The sequence below is a fragment of the Neofelis nebulosa genome, chromosome 7 (assembly GCF_028018385.1).
Source record: "Neofelis nebulosa isolate mNeoNeb1 chromosome 7, mNeoNeb1.pri, whole genome shotgun sequence".
NCBI classification, from domain to species: domain Eukaryota; kingdom Metazoa; phylum Chordata; class Mammalia; order Carnivora; family Felidae; genus Neofelis; species Neofelis nebulosa.
The window spans coordinates 108685406-108704275 of record NC_080788.1 but is presented as its reverse complement, the minus strand read 5'-3'; the positions used below and the strand labels follow the sequence as shown (position 1 = coordinate 108704275).

The 18870-nt window shown below is 37.1% G+C and overlaps 3 protein-coding genes across 9 annotated transcripts in view; 1 reads left to right on the top strand and 2 right to left on the bottom strand.

The window, feature by feature from the left end:
- SLC38A6 (solute carrier family 38 member 6) overlaps positions 1-138 on the bottom strand; it is a 75780-nt gene extending 75642 nt beyond the window's left edge. For 6 of the 7 annotated variants that reach the window (XM_058739237.1, XM_058739238.1, XM_058739239.1 and 3 more), the window contains exon 1: positions 6-138. In XM_058739237.1, the coding sequence (XP_058595220.1) occupies positions 6-110 (105 nt within the window). In that variant the 5' untranslated portion in view covers positions 111-138. The remainder of the gene's footprint in view (positions 1-5) is intronic. The other variant, XM_058739245.1, reaches the window with a different exon arrangement.
- TRMT5 (tRNA methyltransferase 5) lies at positions 109-10791 on the top strand. The gene is made up of 5 exons (XM_058739236.1): positions 109-356; positions 1552-2207; positions 5054-5178; positions 9105-9759; positions 10148-10791. The coding sequence occupies exons 1-5, from the start codon at positions 109-111 to the stop codon at positions 10261-10263; spliced, it is 1800 nt and encodes a 599-aa protein (XP_058595219.1). The 3' UTR covers positions 10264-10791.
- Positions 10792-16837: 6046 nt separating this feature from the next.
- Positions 16838-18870, bottom strand: part of MNAT1 (MNAT1 component of CDK activating kinase) — a 224198-nt gene continuing 222165 nt past the window's right edge. Inside the window, exon 8 of the mRNA XM_058739246.1 lies at positions 16838-17298. Coding sequence (XP_058595229.1) covers positions 17178-17298 — 121 coding nt within the window. The 3' untranslated portion in view covers positions 16838-17177. The remainder of the gene's footprint in view (positions 17299-18870) is intronic.

Here is an 18870-nt window from a genome sequence, read left to right as displayed (position 1 = left end):
CTTACGTTGCTTAGCAACGGGCTCAACTCTTCCGCCTCCGCCGCTTCGGACTGCTGGGCCGAGACGTACCAGCTCCGCTCGGCGTTGCTGAGCCCCCAGGGCGCCTCCATGCTGCTCGCTGGCCGACAACCAGGTCCATCTGCGAGCTCCTACCCCAGCCTTCCAGTCAATAGTCGCGCGGGAGGCGGGGCGGGGAGCCCGGCCCTTCCGGGTTCCCGTACCGACCGGGGCGGAGAAGAAAGAAGGGAATCGACGGGCTCTGATGACGCTCGCCCCTCCGTGGCGAACCGTGATTATGTCATCGAGGGCCAGCCCTTCCACGAGCGACTCTCTTCCGAGCGGCACCAGAGCATGAGGTGAGGGGGTTTAGACTTGGAGTCAACCGCCGAGCGGCGCCGGGAATTGGGATGGTGACGTTGGTGAAGTGGTGACCGCAGTGCCCCTGATCCGAGAGGCTGAGGGTCAGGTGGTAGTACCCCTACTCCAAGGTCTGCTCTCCGCCACTCGCTTCTTGGCGCAGGTCGCGAGGTCACCCACCGCCCGGGTGCTGAGCTTGGGCCCTAGTACTGGGTGCGAAGGAATGTGTTTTATCTGTTCAGAAGCTTTCTGATCGAGCCTTTAGCCATGTTTTACATGTGGGAAACCGAGACTCCGATTAAGAAATTACAAGATCACGCAGCTGGGGAACTGCTAGACCAAACTTGAACCCTGACTGTGAAGTTTGAGAATTGCTTCACGGGGTTCTGGGGCAGGGTCCTCTCCCCTTCCAATTATTTCTTTGGTATTCTAGAAGGCAAAGTGAATATCTGATACTATTAATGGAATGGACATAGAACTCTGCAAAGCCCTAGTCCTCAAAATACTGAAACCTCAAGTTATAGACAGGACTTGGGGTAGTGAAGCATTAAAGACAAACAACATACCAATCAATATATTAAGAATACAGACTCTGAAGTCAGTCAGACAGACCTGGTTTTTAATCCCTGCGCAGCCACTTACAGAAACGAGACTGGATGAATTAACCTACTTCTGACCTTTAGTTTGCTCGTTTACAAAATAAAGATGTGATAACCACACACACCTCCCAAGATAGATAATGTGTGTAAAGCTTGTAGCACAGCCTCTGATGTAATAAGCACCCATAAGTATCCTAGTAAATATTGCCATTGGTAAAGTCATAAATATAATGACCATTTCATTTAGAGATGGATCGTTTAAGTCAAACGTCAGCCTTCCAATCCCAAACTTATTCTGTAGAAAATTGTGGGTGGAGAGGTTCATTGACTATAGGGAGGCTGATGGGTCACTAAGCCCTTGTCCTGGCAGCAGATGGGTTAAGGTGCAAATTTATTATTTACTACTATAAAAGACAACATATCATGGAAAAGATAGTATACTTCTCACACACCAGTCAGCATTTAGCATGTTATTTAAAACTATAGAATTTAGATTTTTTATTCTTAACCTGTTGTGAACATGTAAGTTTGTAGCTTTCTGTTTTTGTTTTGTTTTTTTAAAGTGCATCCTTTTTTTTTTTTTTTTTTTTTTTAGGAACTTATGGAGGCAATTTGGATTCTCAAGAATACTTTTCAAAGTGGAAACCTGTAGAATATCTGAATCAGAATCATTGGCTCCACTTGCTTGGACATCACAGATACAGAAACTTAGCAGAGTACCTGGTATTTTCTTGTTGGATCAAAGGAGAAGATTCTCCACCATGACTGAAATAGAAACAAACCAGAGAGACTCTGAATTGTTTTCACCACCCTCTAATGTTCGAGGAATGACAAAACTTGATAGAACAGCTTTTAAAAAGACAGTCACCATCCCAGTACTTAAAGTGAGGAAAGAAATAGTCAATAAATTGATGCGATCCCTTAAAAGGGCAGCACTGCAGCGCCCAGGCATAAAACGTGTAATTGAAGATCCAGAAGATGAAGAAAGTAGACTAGTTATGTTGGATCCCTATAAAATATTTACTGATGGTTCCTTTGAGAGAGCAGAACTCAGTATTTTAAAGCAGCTTAATGTCAGTCCACAGATACATAAATATAATTTGGAACTCACTTATGAAAACTTTAAGTCAGAAGAAATCTTGAGAGCTGTGCTTCCTGAAGGTCAAGATGTGACTTCAGGATTTAGCAGAGTTGGACATATTGCCCACCTGAACCTTCGAGATCATCAACTACCTTTCAAGCATTTAATTGGTAGGTGTGTCTTAGTAATATTTATGTGCTAGAAAGTAATTAAGTTCTCATTTTAGTTCTTAAAATGAGTTTCTTAAATGTCAAATTACAGAAGCAGGACATGTTATCATTTTAATTTTAAGCTGCATCTTGAGCTACATACCCTCTCTTTTGAAAGCCATTTTGGAATACTCTCCCCAGAGTGATAGCAAACTCTAAAAATCGGTTCAGGCTTTTCTGTACACAATATACAAGCATAGATTAAACTCAGATTTTTTGCTTTGGCAGAATTCTTTGGCACCTCGTCATTTGGTACATAGGAGTTATTAGGCCCTCAGGACTATGCTGAATTCTAGGTTTCTTAAATTTGAGTGTTTACCATCAAAAGTTCAAGACCCTGTTTATTCATGCTTTGATTTGACTGACTGAGCCTCTTCTATATGTCTGGCGCCATACTTTGTTTTTTAGTGCCCTTAGTCATTTAGAAATGATGCTTTTGGGGACACTTGGGTCACTCGTCAGTTGAGCGTCCACCTTCGGCCCAGGTCATGATCTCATGGTTCATGAGTTCAAGCCCCGTGTCAGGCTCTGTGCGGGCAGCTCAGAGCCTGGAGTCTGCTTCAGATTCTGTGTCTCCCTCTCTCTGCCCCTCTCTGGCTTGTGCTCGGTCTCTCTCTCTCAATCTGTCTCTCAAAAATAAACATTAAAAAAAAAATAATGTTTTTGTATGTTGTATCTCTGTAAGCCCAAGTTTGAGCCTGGGTCCTTTATCCTTTGGGAGAAGAAAGAAGTAGAAGACTAATCAGGATTGCAGTTGTCCTTATACAAATATTTGATGTCCGTGTATTCTCCAGATTTTTTTTTTCTTTTTAATGTAGAGTAATTGTCAGAACTTTTGAGAATTATTTTCACCTTTAACATGTTCTCAGGGCACCTGTGTGGCTCAGTTGGTTGACTGTCCAATTCTTGATTTCAGCTCAGGTCATGATCCCAAAGGTCGTGGGATCAAGCCCTCTGTCAGGTTCCATGCTGAACATGGAGCTTGCCTGGGATATTCTCTCTCTCTATTCTCTCTCTTTCTCTCTCTCCCTCTCCCTCTCTCTCTCTCTCTCTACCCCCCCCTCCTCTCTCTCTTCCTACCCCTCTGCCCCACTCCCCAGCTTGCTTGCACTCTCATGCTTTAAATAAAATAAAATAATGGGGCGCCTGGGTGGCTCAGTCGGTTAAGTGTCCGACTTCAGCTCAGGTCACGATCTCGCGGTCCGTGAGTTCGAGCCCCGCGTCAGGCTCTGGGCTGATGGCTCGGAGCCTGGAGCCTGCTTCCGATTCTGTGTCTCCCTCTCTCTCTGCCCCTCCCCCGTTCATGCTCTGTCTCTCTCTCAAAAATAAATAAACGTTAAAAAAAAAAATTAAAAAATAAAATAAAATAAAATAAAATGTAGTTCTCAGTATTTTGCATGATTAGGATTTCAGAAATATGCTATTATGCATTTCCTTTGTTTTTACTGATGAAAGGGACTGATAATGCACAACGATAACACAATAAATAATTAAGCAGATCTTTATAATTATGCCTGGGTACAAATGTCAAAGATAAGCTTTGCTATGTATGAGTCACCGCCTGTCAGAACTCAAAACATCCCTTTTGGCATCCCTATTTTATTCAGGGCCCTCCTAGATTAAAAGTGAAGCATTTTCATCCAGTGGTAATTTTAAAGCTTTTGCTATAGATTTTCAGTTTGTTTTTCTTATTTCATTCCTCATTTCAAACTATTATACCTTAAAAATTGACTTCTGATACCTGAAGCAGAACAGGATAAGAATAATGATTGGCTAGAGTCATATTCAAAATCAGGTATCTAATTATCAAAAAGAAATTGGACAAATTCTGGTTATATATCAGCATGTTTGTATTATTGAGCACTTTTTACTAACTTACAAATCAAGTTATCTTTCTTTATGCAATGACATGACATATAGATTCTTATAATTTTTTTAAGCGCTAACAAAAAAGTAGACTTTAAGTAAAGGGCATCAATATACCATTTCTGGTGTATTTTATTTGTAGCTCTTTCTGCTCTGGCAAATATTTGACAAAAAGAACAATTTAATTAAATGAACATTTTACTTAGATAAGACTCTAAATAATCTGTTTCTTTTATTTGAAAACTTATTTTACTGGTATGTATTTCCAAAGTGGGGGCATCTTTTTTAAGTACATAGTAAAGCAGACATTTGATTAGGTCAGTGGGAACAGGCTGGTGATTTTAGAGATCATTTGTTGCAATGGTCCTTATACTTTTCCTTTCTGTTCTTTACCTTATGGTCTACTTTTTTGCTTATTGTTGTGTATTGGTCTGTTTGAGATTTAATTTAAAAAAAAAAAAAAAGGAAAACTATTAGATAGACTGAAACTCCTCAAAAATTTTTCTTTAAAAATGTACCCATATAGGGTGGCTGGGTGGCTCATTCGGTTGTGTCCAGCTCTTGATTTCAACTCACATCATCATCTCACAGTTCGTGAGTTTAAGCCCTACCTTTGCACTGTTAGTGCAGAGCCTGCTTAGGATTCTCTGCATCTCTCTCTGCCTCTCCACTGCTCACGCGCACACTAGCTCGCTTACTGTCTCTCTCTCTCAAAATAAATAAAAACTTGTGTACCCATATGGTTTTTTGTCTTTGTATTAGAGGCTGGCAGACATTAATTAACTTTGCTAATCCACTGAATTTTTAGAATTGCATGCCACGATATACACACTAGATGCAACTTGTGTCTATAACCAAAAGAAATACAGTTTATTTCCATTTTATATTTTCAGTTTTATTTTGCAACCGATTGGCAATATTTATGAATTCTCATCTTTTAGGTCAAGTTATGATTGACAAAAATCCAGGAATCACCGCAGCAGTAAATAAAATCAATAACATTGATAATACGTACCGAAATTTCCAAATGGAAGTGCTGTCTGGAGAGGAGAACATGATGACCAAGGTATGGAATATCTTATTGTCTCCTAGGTACAGATTATATCAAGATTAATGTTTAGAATCAGAATAGATGTCAAAGATTAAAAGTATTTATAATAACCCAATATTGATGAGTATGTGAGAATGTGAGCATTTATATATCCTTTTGATGGAAGTGCAAATTTGATACAAATATTCAGGAAGAGTATATGGTAAAAATTGCCATTTTGAATAGGTACCTCCTTTGACCTAGGATTCCATTTACGGGAAGTTATCTCAAGGATATAATTGGAGAAAATTGTAGTGATGTGTATGTACCAGGTTCTACAAAGGAATAGAAACAACCTAAATGTTCATCAGAGAATTGATTAAATTTTGGTATAACAACACAATGAAATACTCCATCATTATAGATTATTGAGCTCCACACTTACTAAAATAAATTGCCCAGTGATAGGTTAAGTGACAAAAACACCAGTTGTAGAGTAGTATATATATACATAGCTCCATTTTAACTAAATATGTATGTAAATATGCACATATATCAGAATGTTAACAGTGGGCATATTTTTATTTGATATAGTAGTTACTAGTGACCTTTGTTCTCATTTTTATACTCTTCTACGGAGCACATATTTCTTTTATAAGAAAAACAAAACAAACCTATTTCAAAGAAAAAATATTTTTAATATGTAGGAAGAGATTCCTGGGGTAAACCACTTTCTCATCCTCTACCCCCAAAATCCTCTGAAGTGCTGGATAATATAAACATTTTTTTGATTTAAAAGTCTTAGATAATTATGTGTTAATATTATGTGAAATTTTGTACCCAAGCTAGGAAATAGGTTAACTTCTCTCCATAACTTGATAAAAATTTTAATAACAAAGTCCACTCTTAAGATGTTAGATGTATCTTTGTTGGTTCCAAGTTTTTATTTAAATACTAGTTAGTTAACTAATAAGGTAATATTGGTTTCAGGTGTTGAATTTAATGATTCATCACTTACAGATAACACTCAGTGCTCATCGCAACAAGTGCCCCCCTTGATGCCCATCACCCATTTAGCTCCCCCCCACCTCCCATCCAGCAACCCTCAGTTCTCTATAGTTAAGAGACTTAAGCTCTTATGGTTTGCTTCTCGCTTTTTTTTTTTTTTGCCTTCCTATATGTTCATCTGTTTTGTTTCTTAAATTCTATATGAGTGAAATTATATGGTATTTGTCTTTTTCTCGCTGACTTCTTTCTCTTAAACAGGACTTTATAAAACCCAGGAGAGTTTATGCAAAATAACTATTTTTTAAGATTCTGGGCCACATAGATTTAGGTGAATATTTTAAGTATAAAATTATTTCTCCATAATTTAATTGTAACAGAATATTAAAACACCATTTACTACATACTTACTATTAGGCCTGAGCTAATGTTTTAAATATAACAAATCCTTAGAAGCCCACAAGATAATAGTGGTTATTTTGTTTTGTTTTAAATTTATTTATTGTTTAATTTACGTGCAAGTTAGTTAGCATATAGTGCAACAATGATTTCAGGAGTAGATTCTTTAATGCCCCTTACCCATTTAGCCCATCCCGTCTCCCAGAGCCCCTACGGCAACCCTCTGTTTGTTCTCTGTTTAAGAGTCGCTTATGTTTTGTCCCCTCCCTGTCTTTTTGCTTCCCCTCCCTCATGTTCATCTGTTTGGTATCTTAAAGTCTTCATATGAGTGACGTCATGTGATATTTGTCTTTTTCTAACTGGCTAATTTCACTGAGCATAATACTCTCCAGCTCCATCCACATAGTTGCAAATGGCAAGATTTCTTTCTTTTTGATTGCCAAGTAATACTCCAGTGTGTGTGTGTGTGTGTGTGTGTGTGTGTGTGTGTGTGTGTGTGTGTACACATATATATACACCACATCTTCTTTATCCATTCATCCATCATGGGCATTTGGGTTCTTTCCATACTTTGGCTATTGTCGATAGCGCTGCTATAAACATTGGGGTGCGTGTGCTCCTTCGAAACAGCGCATCTGTATCCCTTGGGTAAATATAATGGTGGTTGTTTCTAATATTCTCTTTATGCAGATAAAGTAACAAGGAATGACTGAGCTGGATTTTTGGAGCCAGGCTTCTGACTCCAGAGTCCATGCATGATCTTTCCCTGTATAACATCCACGGCCTACTGCTTGTGTGTATTGTGTGGGGTCTGATCTGGCAAGTAAGATTTGAATTTGAGTGCTTTGCTGGTATCCGTGCTTATCTCAGCATACTGATTGAGTGCTGCTTCTTCTTCATTTGGTACTGCCCTTTAGGGTACTTCCTTCTTCTCAGAGATCTAAAAGTTCTCAGAAACTTCTGTAATTTTTTAAATGGCTTCTGATTGATTTCTTAAGTCAACTGAAGTTTGTTCTTAGGATATATTTTATATTTAACATTTATACCATAAAGTAAATGCAAAAACTCAGTATAATTTTTTTACTACAAACAGAATCACATTTAATTTTAGGAGCTCAAGCAGCATAAGTACTTTCTGTGTCTATTGTGAGTAAAAAGATTCCTGAGAGTGAATCGGGCTGAAAGTAATGCTGAGTGAGTTAGGTTGAAAGACAGTATGAGTAAAATCAGAAGGATACTTAAAGTCTAATTTTTTAAAAGTAGTACTATGCTTCGCCTTAAAAAGGGGGAGTAGGAAGGATATTTCAGGAAAAGCATCCCAAGACATATTCAGACCTTCCAGGTTATAGATCTAGAGAGTTTTAGTTAGCAGAATAATGAAGGAACGTTTCCAACTCTGGAGCCTTAACGTGGCCAGAGCATCTGATGTGGTTGGAAGGAAAACATATTTACACAAATTTGAAAGCAAAATATTCCATGAAGGCAGAATATAGAAGATGTATCTCTCTCAGATTTGTAGAACTTAGGAACTTTTCTGGCCTTTTGATTCTTCATCCAGTAAAACAAGGGGCTTAAAATGAAGGCTGAGGTCACATTACATGACTGTAATTTTAGTTTTGTTTTCTATTTTCTAACATGCTTATGATCGTTCCCCAAAAAAATGGCACAAAGTCTTAAAATTTTAAATTTCAAGACTTAGCTTCACTAAATATATTTAGTTTAATCCATGAAATCTCAAATTTGGGAAAAGAGAAAGTAGGGGAAGGATTTGTTCTATACACTGGCTAAAATTTGTAGATATGAACCTTGCAAAATCCAAGTAACTATCTAAAAACATAGTAAAATACCTCAAAATCCAATATGTACATGGCACATCTTTTCTTTCCCAAGATTTTTTTTAATGTTTTTTATTTATTTCAAGAGAGAGAACGTGCACACACAAGCTGGGGAAGGGCAGAGAGAGAGGGAGAAAGAGAACCCCAAGCAGGCTTCATGCTGCCAGTGCGGAGCCCAGCGCAGGGCTCGATCTCACGAACCGTGAGGTTGTGACCTGAGCTGAGATCAAGAGTTGGATGCTTAACTGATTGAGCCACACAGGTGCCCCAGTACAAGACACATCTGTCATGCCTCCCTCTTACAGACTGAAAATTAAGGAAGCTTATTTGCTGAGGGGAATGCTGTCTGCAACTTCAGCTAGTCCTCATGAAGATATGTGTTGTGTTGTTTCAAATTATAGGTTTATTGCCCTGTCAGGTGACAAAATAGAGTAGGAGTAAGCCAGTCAATTGGCCTGTCTGAAAGATGCCTTATGTGATTTGGGAACCACTTTATGACCGGGTAGAATGAGACGGAGAGTCATTTGGCTTTAAAGAGAGGACTTTTCTTAGGTCAAAGTCTAATGCGAGGTGTTAACTGGCTTCAAGAATAGCATAAACACCAGATTAAAATTAAAATGCAGTTATTTGCTCCTAAATTTAAATGTGTGGGCACACCCATCCAGTGCCCATGGCTGGAATTTAAAACTAAACAGGTTAACCAAGGTATAATACCTTTTTCAGGTTCGAGAAAACGGCTACACCTATGAATTTGATTTTTCGAAAGTCTATTGGAATCCTCGTCTCTCTACAGAACACAGTCGTATCACAGAACTTCTCAAATCTGGAGATGTGCTATTTGATGTTTTTGCTGGGGTTGGGCCTTTTGCCATTCCAGTAGCAAAGAAAAATTGCACTGTATTTGCTAATGATCTCAATCCTGAATCCCATAAATGGCTATTGCACAATTGTAAATTAAACAAAGTGGACCAAAAGGTGAAAGTCTTTAACTTGGATGGGAAAGACTTCCTTCAAGGACCAGTCAGAGAAGAGTTAATGCAGCAGCTGGGACCACTGTCAAAAGAAAGAAAACGCTCTGTGCACATTGTCATGAACTTGCCAGCAAAGGCTATTGAATTTCTCGGTGTTTTCAAATTGCTTTTAGATGGGCCGCCATGTGGCATTGAGCTCCTTCCCATAGTGCACTGTTACAGCTTTTCCAAAGACCCTAATCCTGCTAAGGATGTTCAGCAGCGAGCTGGGGCTGTGTTAGGCATTTCCTTGGAGGCATGCAGTTCAGTTCACCTAGTAAGAAATGTAGCCCCTAACAAGGAAATGTTATGTATCACCTTTCGGATTCCTGCTGCTGTGCTCTACAAGAACCAGACCCTAACTCTAGGTGAGCAATTTCTGGGAAATTAAATGTAAACTATAATACTTTTCATGTAGCTTTTAATATTTATTAAATTTGGAAATAGGTTAAATTAATTCTAGTTAGATATTTCGGTTCAAGATTCATTAATTCTAGTTAGATATTTCGGTTCAAGATTCTTTGCCACTCAATTGTGACTGGTTTCTCGCAATTTTACGAATTTTAGCATGACATACACACTATTCAGTCTAGCAGAAGGTTATTTCATTATAATAATAAATCTGCAGTCATGTTACTATTTTATGTATACGTTGAGTATTCAGAATCTTTAAAATGCCTATATTATTTGCTTTTTAAAGGTATTTTCCAATGTTAAGTCTCTTACCTAATAACGGGTTTTTTGGCTTTGTTACAGAGAATCAGGACGACCCACCTCTTAAACGCCAGAAGACAGATAAAGTCTTTTCAGAAGAAAAAACTCAAATTGCTTCAGTCACTTCATTGGAAATGTCTTCTCCATCTCCCCATTAGACCTTTATGTAATAAAATATAATGATTTCATAAAATTTTAGCATTCATTTTAGTACTGAACACTTATATTTTACCCTTGCTGTTGTAAGTTATCAAATTAAAATTTAAATAAGTCTATTTTATCTAAGTGATAATAATTAGATTATAATCTTATAATCTGAATTATGTCTAATTTTGTATTAGATACATATATTTAAATATTGACTGTCTCCTGGGAAAATAGTTTTTGAAGGTGGGATAATTGCCTGCTAACAATCACTTTGCAGTGATCCCCAGTTGGAGAGTATGCCTAAATTTTATATAAGTACCCCTAAACTAGTAATAAAAAATGAAATTATTTAGATCAGGAATGGTAAACCATGCCTGACAAGCCAAATCTAGCCTACCACCTGTTTTTGTACGGCAAATAAATGACCTGAGAATGGTTCTTATACTAACGGTCGAAAAAGAATTTTAGAAATCTTGTGACATGAAAATTGTATGAAATTTGAATTTCAGTGTCCATAAATACAGTTTTATTGGAATACATCATGCTCGTTTGTTTACATGCTGTCTGTGGCTGCTTTTATGGTATTAAAGCAGAGCTGAGTAGTTTACAACACGGACAGGAAGTGATTCTCCTCAGTTCTTACTGCTGCTCAGCACACTGCACATCGCAGTGACATGGTTGTAACTCAACAGCATCTTGAATGCCATATAAATCACCAAGCTTTAAATACATTATTATTACTAGTGTATAGCCATCCTTTCAAAACAAGAAAACTGGACTTCTAATGTGCTTTGAAGGCACAGTGGAGTGTCAATTATTTTGATAATTAATTAGATAACAAAGAATCTATACCTGAGCTAAATTACAATATATGTTGACATTACCAATAGAAGCACTCATCTAGTATTTCACTCACAGGCAAGCAACTGTCAGAAAAACTCGAAATTTAATCTAGAAATATCTCAAATGAGCAGAACTTCCTCACAAAATAAAAAATGAAAATGAGGGTGCAACTGAAATAAGTCTCTAAGGGACTCTCGCAACCCCATCAAGGAAAGCCATTTACTGATGGCGAGTTAATTGTATTTGAGTGCAGCAGCCAAAGAAATGTATCCAGGGAAAGTAAAATTGTTTGAGACTGTTTGTTAGCCTTTTGGAAAAAACAGTTGCTTAAAAAGTTTGGGACACTGGGAACAAAATCAAGTCAATTAAAAAGGTAAATGAGTCTGATTCTTGATGAGTTGATAGATGTTACTACTACTGCTCAGGTCTTATTTATTTGAGACATCAGTGCTGAGTTTGAAGTTGCTGAAGAATTAAGCTTCTATGAATACTCTGCACGGAACAACTATGGGTGAGTATTTTTAAAGAAGTTGAGAAAACAATTCTTTACAACCTGAAGTGGAATCTGCTATGATGTGTTACAACTGATGGTGGTAAAAGATATGTGAAGTAGAAAAAGACCTGAGCCTGGGTGGTTCAGTCAGTTGTGTCCAACTTGGGCTTAGGTCATGATCTCACAGTTTGAGTTCGAGCCCCACGTTGGGCTCTGTGCTGATGGCTCAGAGCCTGGAGACTGCTTCGCACTCTGTGTCTCCCTCTCGCTTTGCCTCTCCCCCACTCGTGCTCTCTCTCAAAAATAAACAAACATTAAAAAAAAAAAAGACCTAGTTGGGAGAAATATACAGAGCTTGGTAAAACCTGTGGTTATTCACTCCTTTCTTCACCAGCAAGTTCCCTGCAGAAGATATTTGAACCTGCCATGTGTTACTGAACTAGTGGTGTCAATACTAAGTTTCATTTGCTTTCATGGCTCCTAACCACCCTCAAGTCCTTTAATTTTTGTCAGAAATTGAACTTGAATCTGAATCTGGCTTGTTCAACATGAGTTTGATTTGCTTAGTAATTGTCAAGTTTGATTGCAATTTTTCTTTTTAAAAAAAAAATTTTTTTTTTTAACGTTTATTTATTTTTGAGACAGAGAGAGACAGAGCACGAACAGGGGAGGGTCAGAGAGGGAGACACAGAATCTGAAACAGGCTCTGGGCTCTGAGCTGTCAGCACAGAGCCCGACGTGGGGCTCGAACTCACAGACCGCGAGATCATGACCTGAGCCGAAGTCGACCGCTTAACTGACTGAGCCACCCAGGCGCCCCTGATTGCAATTTTCCGAGTTCAAGGTCAAGACTGAAATTTTTCTTAACAAGAGGAACCACTCTTAAACATTATTCTAGAACACTGAATGGCTCTGGAAATTAGCTTTTGCTAATGACTTGATAATATTTCTTAAAGGTTTTAACCTATAATTATAAAGCAAACAACTTTAATGTGAAACTGCGGTAGTCATTTCAACAGACATTTGAATCACAGTATCTTTTGTTCCACATTTCTCATGCTGTCAAAAACTAAAACAAGAAACAAGATTTCCACTTTCAAATTAGCAGTAGAGATATTTTGTGTTCAGCATTTTTTCGGACCTTGGCAAAAATGCAAAGGAAATTTACATATTTCAAAATCTATTTACCATAATTGAGCTTCTACCTAATGTTCAATTGGAGTGATTAATGTGCTATGTAATGACATGCTAAAAGGCAGGTATCAAGGGAAGAATCTAATAGAGTTCTACAAATGCCTTCCAAGTGATGAATATGCCCAATTAAAATCATATGCTTCTGGATTGGTGCCAGTATTTGGTAGTATATATCTATGTAAAAAAAGACATTTTTAAATCTCATCACAGATTAACTATATAACAGGTAATCATTTACAACTGATTTTGATAGGAAATACTTAGAACCCCAATTAAAGGAACGAGGTGCTCTTCTCCTTGAGCTACAATATAATTAGACACACTCAATTATATTTTGAATTTTGTTCATTAAAAACAGTGTGCTAACTTATTTTATCACAAAGCCTAAAATATTTACTGTCTGGCCTTACAGAAAGGTTTGAGGACCACTCATCTAAATCACTGATTACAAACTCAGATGCCTTCAGAAGCAAGTAGGTAATATAAACAGGTGAAGGCAATAAATGGTAAAAAGTGTAGGAAAGTAATGAATTAGAGCCCTCATTCCTTATCTAAAGGCACTGAAAATTGATTCTGAAAATCAACCAAAACTATCCTCTGCAAGACCTTGGGGGTTAATTCAGTTTGGGACTTCTAATTTTCTTCCCTTCCTTCCCCTCCAAATGAGGAGTATGTAGGTCAAGGGTCAGTATGCTTCCTGTTAAGAACCAGATAGTATTTTAGGCTTTGCAAGCCATAAGGTCTGTGTTGCTGCTCAACTCCGTCATAGTAGTACCCCAGAGCAGCCATGGACAATACATGCACTATATGCCAAAACAACTTTCATTTATGGACAGTGAAATCTGAATTTTTTATGCTTTTTACTTGTTAAAAAGTATGTATTTTGGCTTTTTTCAACCTTAAGAAATGTAGACAATTCTAGCTCATGGAACATACAGAAACAGGCACCAGCTGGATTTGGCCAGGGGTCCATAGTTGGCCTTCTGCTCTAGGTGAAGAGAATTTTAATTTGCAAGTAGGAATGGGATTTTTTTTCCCTAGTATTGTACATTGACATACTAGGTTGTAAATACTATGGATACAAATGATGTTCTTATTCATACATGTAAAGTGGTAAGATTCTTGCCTCTATCTAGTCACCCCTTAGATAAAATATGCAGTATATAATTGTAAAGGAAATGGAATCCTTAAAAGCCTCTATTAACATTTTAACTCCTCCCCCCTTTTCCCTCAGAGTGGATAAGTGAATGTACGATTATTTCATTATTTAAATTTAGGCCCATCCTGAAGTTTTTAATGGGATACCTGGTAAGTGAACTCTTGATGTCCACTAGAAAATGACAGGTGGAAAGCTCAGTAGATCCATCTTTTTAAAAATTTTCCCCCACATTTATTTATTTTTGAGAGAAAGAGCATGAGTGAGGGAGGGGCAGTGAGAGAGAGAGACAGAATCAGAAGCAGGCTCCAGGCTCTGAGCTGTCAGCACAGAGCCCAACATGGGGCTTGAACTCACAAACTGAGATCATGACCTGAGCCGAAGTTGGACACTTAACTGAGCCACCCAGATGCCCATACAATTGTTCAACTTTGTTAGCTTTTGACAAGTTTTTCTGCCACCTTAATTGGATTTTGAAATGATCACCTGACCACCATTTGACAGCCTAAAGATAACATCTAAGAGAATTAGATCAAATATTTATTGAATGAAATTAAATACTAATAGTGCATCCCGACCATGATGTAAACCATATTCAATACCATTAATATCTGCTTCCCAAAGGAAGGTAGTTAATAGTCCAATCATGTTCTACATAATGAATTTCTCCCAAGGATATAAACAAGGTTATTAAGTTGATGTCATTTATATACCATAAAATAACTAGACACTTCATCTTTAAAGCTTCCTGGAAGTCTTAGAAAGTTTGACTACTCAAACTTGATTCTACACAGCTGTTGTTTATAATAAGCTTGACAGTTTGACAGTCATCTCTGGAGCATGGACTTCTGACCACTTGGGTTCAAATCCACTGTGCTACTTTTAAGTTGTATTGACCTTTGGCAAGTTAGTTAACCTCCCTATGCCTTGGCTTCTCCATATGTTAAAATGGGTACAATAATACTAGCAGTGTAAAGACTAGATGATAATACACAGTGCATGAAATGCAGTGCTTGGGGCATAGGTATCGCTCAGTAGTTGCTAGCTATTGTTTCTGTGCTAGTGTTGTACAATGTTAAAAGACTTAATTCATGTAGAAGAAAGATTTGTACAGCATTTTGTCTCTGAAAGAGGAAATCACTGGGAAGATAGGGGATAACCTCATTAATTCAGAATATTTGTTATTTAGTGAATTGTCAGTAAGTTACCTTTCACCATTCCCTTTAACAGGGTTAGTTAGCAACTTATTTGGCCTACTGAACAAGGTATGGCAATAGTAAGGGCAAAATATTTACAAATATATAAAGGTTTTGGAATTCAATTTATTTGCCAAATCAGATGCAGGCAATTTCTACAATAAGGTAGGTTTGAAAAAAGTTTCGAAAGCCTTTGAACTATTCTATTAATTAGTTCATTTAAATACATTATACAAGGCACTAGGAACAAGTAATAGTGTTTCTTTTGTGAAGACTGGATATTGTAATTTGGCAGCTGAGTACAGCAAAGCCTTAACCATAAGCCCAATGTTCTCACTATTCTTTGAACAGATTTATAGACTGTACTTAAAACCCTAATCCTCAATTGGAGAATGCTGATATGAAAAACAGGATGCAGCCTGATAGAGTATAGATAGGAATAGACTTTAAAAAAAGGTTTCAATTCTAGCTTTTTATTAACTTGTTTATATTATCTTAGCCTACTCAATTATTTGATGCCTTGGTTTTCTGTTATCAAAGATAGTTAGAACTACAGTTGACCCTTGAACAACACAGGAGTTGGGGCACTGTTACCCACCCCCCGACACACACATTGGAAAATCCACATACAACTTTTGACTCCCTCCAAAACTTAACTATTAATAGCCTACTGTTGACCAGAAGCCATAACAAACATAACAGTCAATTATGCATATTTTGTATGTTATATGTTTTATACGCTATATTCTTACAATAAAGTAAGCTTAGAGAAAAGAAAATGTTAAGAAAATCATAAGAAAGAAAAAATACTTTTACACTACGGTACAAAAAAAATCCACATATAAGTGGATCCATATAGTTTAAACTTCTTCAAGGGTCAACTGTATTGTAAAGATAAAGATATACCTCTAAAATTAATACCTGCTTAGTCAAATAAGATGGAGTTGTTACATAAGGATATTCCACCCTAATGTAACCACAAATCTTGTTTCACATAACTTTCCTCCCATGAAATTAACATCTGTTGTGATGGACATTTGATAGGAAATCCCTTAATTTCCTTGAGAAAGTATGTCCCGTACCCAGTGGTCTATGTAACAGACTCGTGTAAGATTGAGATGCTACAAATATCCGTCCTGTCCACATCCAACTCTAAGCAAAATCCTGGGTATACCAAAAGCCTTTGAAGTTTCAACAGAAACTATATCAGAGTCTGCAATTTACTCTGGGAAATTTCGTTTAAAATGTATCCATTCCAGCCTCCAAGGTTTCATCATAAAATGAGCTCACATTTGAAGTGAAAGGTGCCATTTAGGTATTAAATTTTATTAACTTATTTCTTTGAATTTGTCATTAAAGCAGGTTAATACTCTCATCTGGTTTATCCTAAGTGTGGCTCACAGCTGGGAACTATAATACCTTGATCGAGGTTGTCTCACTTTCCACTGCTCAAAACAGGCACTGAGTCCTTAAAATTGAGAGAACGGCATTATCATAGGTCAAGTTTTACTTGCCACAACCTGCTGGTAGAAGGAAATATATCCACTTGTCTGGACTAGTATTAAGAACATTGGGGGAGGGGGGAAGGAACATTTTATGAGAAGAAATAATAGACTTGGATATTAACACTAAATGTCGTATTCAAAATGGCATTTTAAAATGTGTTCAAGTAAAACACTGTAATAAGAGAAAAACCACAAAACTTAATATAAAGTCTAGCTTTATTTTTAAAAAGATTTTACAAGTCTGTCAACCTCAAGCATACATAGGTGAATTATTCATATCTTCCATCAGATGAAGTTTACAGCTTCGATCCCTCTCAGAAAAATATAAGTAAAAAATAAATCTTTTTCACATATTTGTCCACTATATTACTCAGCTTAGTTCTGAAATTTTCTCTTATAAATACTTTAACACAGCTGCTAATGTGGTGGTACTGTTGTGGTGCAGCTGCATATGGCTATACTTTTACAAGTCTGCTTTACTTTTGCTAGTTCCCTGGTTCGGCTCCAAGGTCCAAATCTTATAAAGAAGAAATAAAGGTTAACTGGGCTGCCAGAAAAGCCCACTGAATGCATCCTGTAGCGCTCTGTGACAAGCCAGAGAAGAAGTATAGCCTCCAGCGAGATCCTGTGGAGAGGCAGCTCTGACATGGTTTAAATACCTAAAACAAAACAAAAAGTGTAGCATTGATATAGAAGGCATATATAAATTGGTAACATTTTTAAAAGCAATAGTAAAACTGATGCAAATTTTAAAGAGGAATTCTGAGACTGAAATGTTCAGACATTCTAAATGCATTACTATTTTTTTAAAAGGAAACTCACCAACTATATATAGAGAGCGCCTAAACTCGTTTAATGAGTTTATTGTAAAGCAAATTACATTAAGATCTTAAAACAGCTCTCAAGGAGGTTTCAAAAATAATACTGGCTATTAAAATGCCCACTGTTCCCAATTTTTAAATGTTTACTTATTTACTTTGAAAGAGAGAGCATGCACGGGGAGGGGCAGAGAGAGGGTGGGAAAGAGAGTCCCAAGCAGGCTCAGGGTGACAGCGCAGAGCCCGATGACACCGGGCTGGATCTCAGGAACCCTGTGAGATGATGACCTGAGCCAAAAATCAAGAGTCAGGTGCTTAAAGGACGGAGCCACCCAGGCATCCTTCACTGTTCCCAATTTTTAGAAATTACTTGTCTTGTTGGCTATTGTTTGGGTACCTAACTGCTATTCTCCTTCTGGCATACTCTTAATAAATAAATACATAGTATCATAATACTATTGTATTAATATTTTACATAAAATTGAATGTTTTGCATAAATGTATTCTGAAACAAATACTTAAATGAAGGAGGGTTGAAAAATATACTAGTTACTTCAAATTTACTTCAGTATTACAAAAATATATTGTCTCCTTCCTCACATGAGAAATCTCTGAAAGCCTGATTTCAACAGAATGTCCCAATTAGTAAATACAGAAGTCTTTTGAACTGTCTCAAAAGACAGTGTAACAGAAACCACTTTTCTCCAATCATACATATATTATCTAGCAATTAAAACTCTCTACCTTGGTAAAGGTAGACAAACAAGCCTAAAATATAGGACAATCCTAGACAAAGAAGGTCAACTTGTTAGCATGACTAACAGCATCGTTGGAAAACAAATATTTCCAGCTTTGCTTTAATGCCTAGTTTAAGAAACCACATTGTTTCTTCAGGCCTCAGGAAGTAAAGGAGCTTCACCCACCTTAGAATTACGGGTATGGCAAATGAATAAATCAGGTACCAGAACATTTTAATAACTTGGAAACTTTTCTACTCATTCATTCAAACTTCCTGTGTGTCAAAGTCTTGATGCATGAGCAACTTATTATTTCTAACATAATAACAAGTCTGTTTTTCATTTGTATCCATGTTTAATAAGGTTGTGTGATTAAAAAATATATGGCAATATAAGAGGCCAAAGAGAAAAAGTGGCCAAAGTAAGACGCAACATAAGCTCCTGGAATTGGCTATAATTTATTCACACTACCACAAATCAAGGTGTTAACTCAATTCTTTGCTTCTCTGCCAAGGGTGAAAGGGGAAAGCAGAAGGAGAAAGGTAATATTTACTGAGCAATGATCTACAAACTTTTTGATAGTGTATTTATAGCAGTAAAAATATTTGAGCATGCATTTCCAATATTTGTATACTTATTTATAAATTATATACTTACTGCATTAATATATAGTGAA

Bases quoted from the DNA above. Each gene is read 5' to 3' on its own strand.
- TRMT5 (XM_058739236.1), top strand. From the start codon at position 109: ATGCTGCTCGCTGGCCGACAACCAGGTCCATCTGCGAGCTCCTACCCC. The intron at 357-1,551 runs GTGAGGGGGTTT...TTTTTTTTTTAG, and splicing joins GAGCGGCACCAGAGCATGAG to GAACTTATGGAGGCAATTTG. The intron at 5,179-9,104 runs GTATGGAATATC...TACCTTTTTCAG, and splicing joins AGGAGAACATGATGACCAAG to GTTCGAGAAAACGGCTACAC.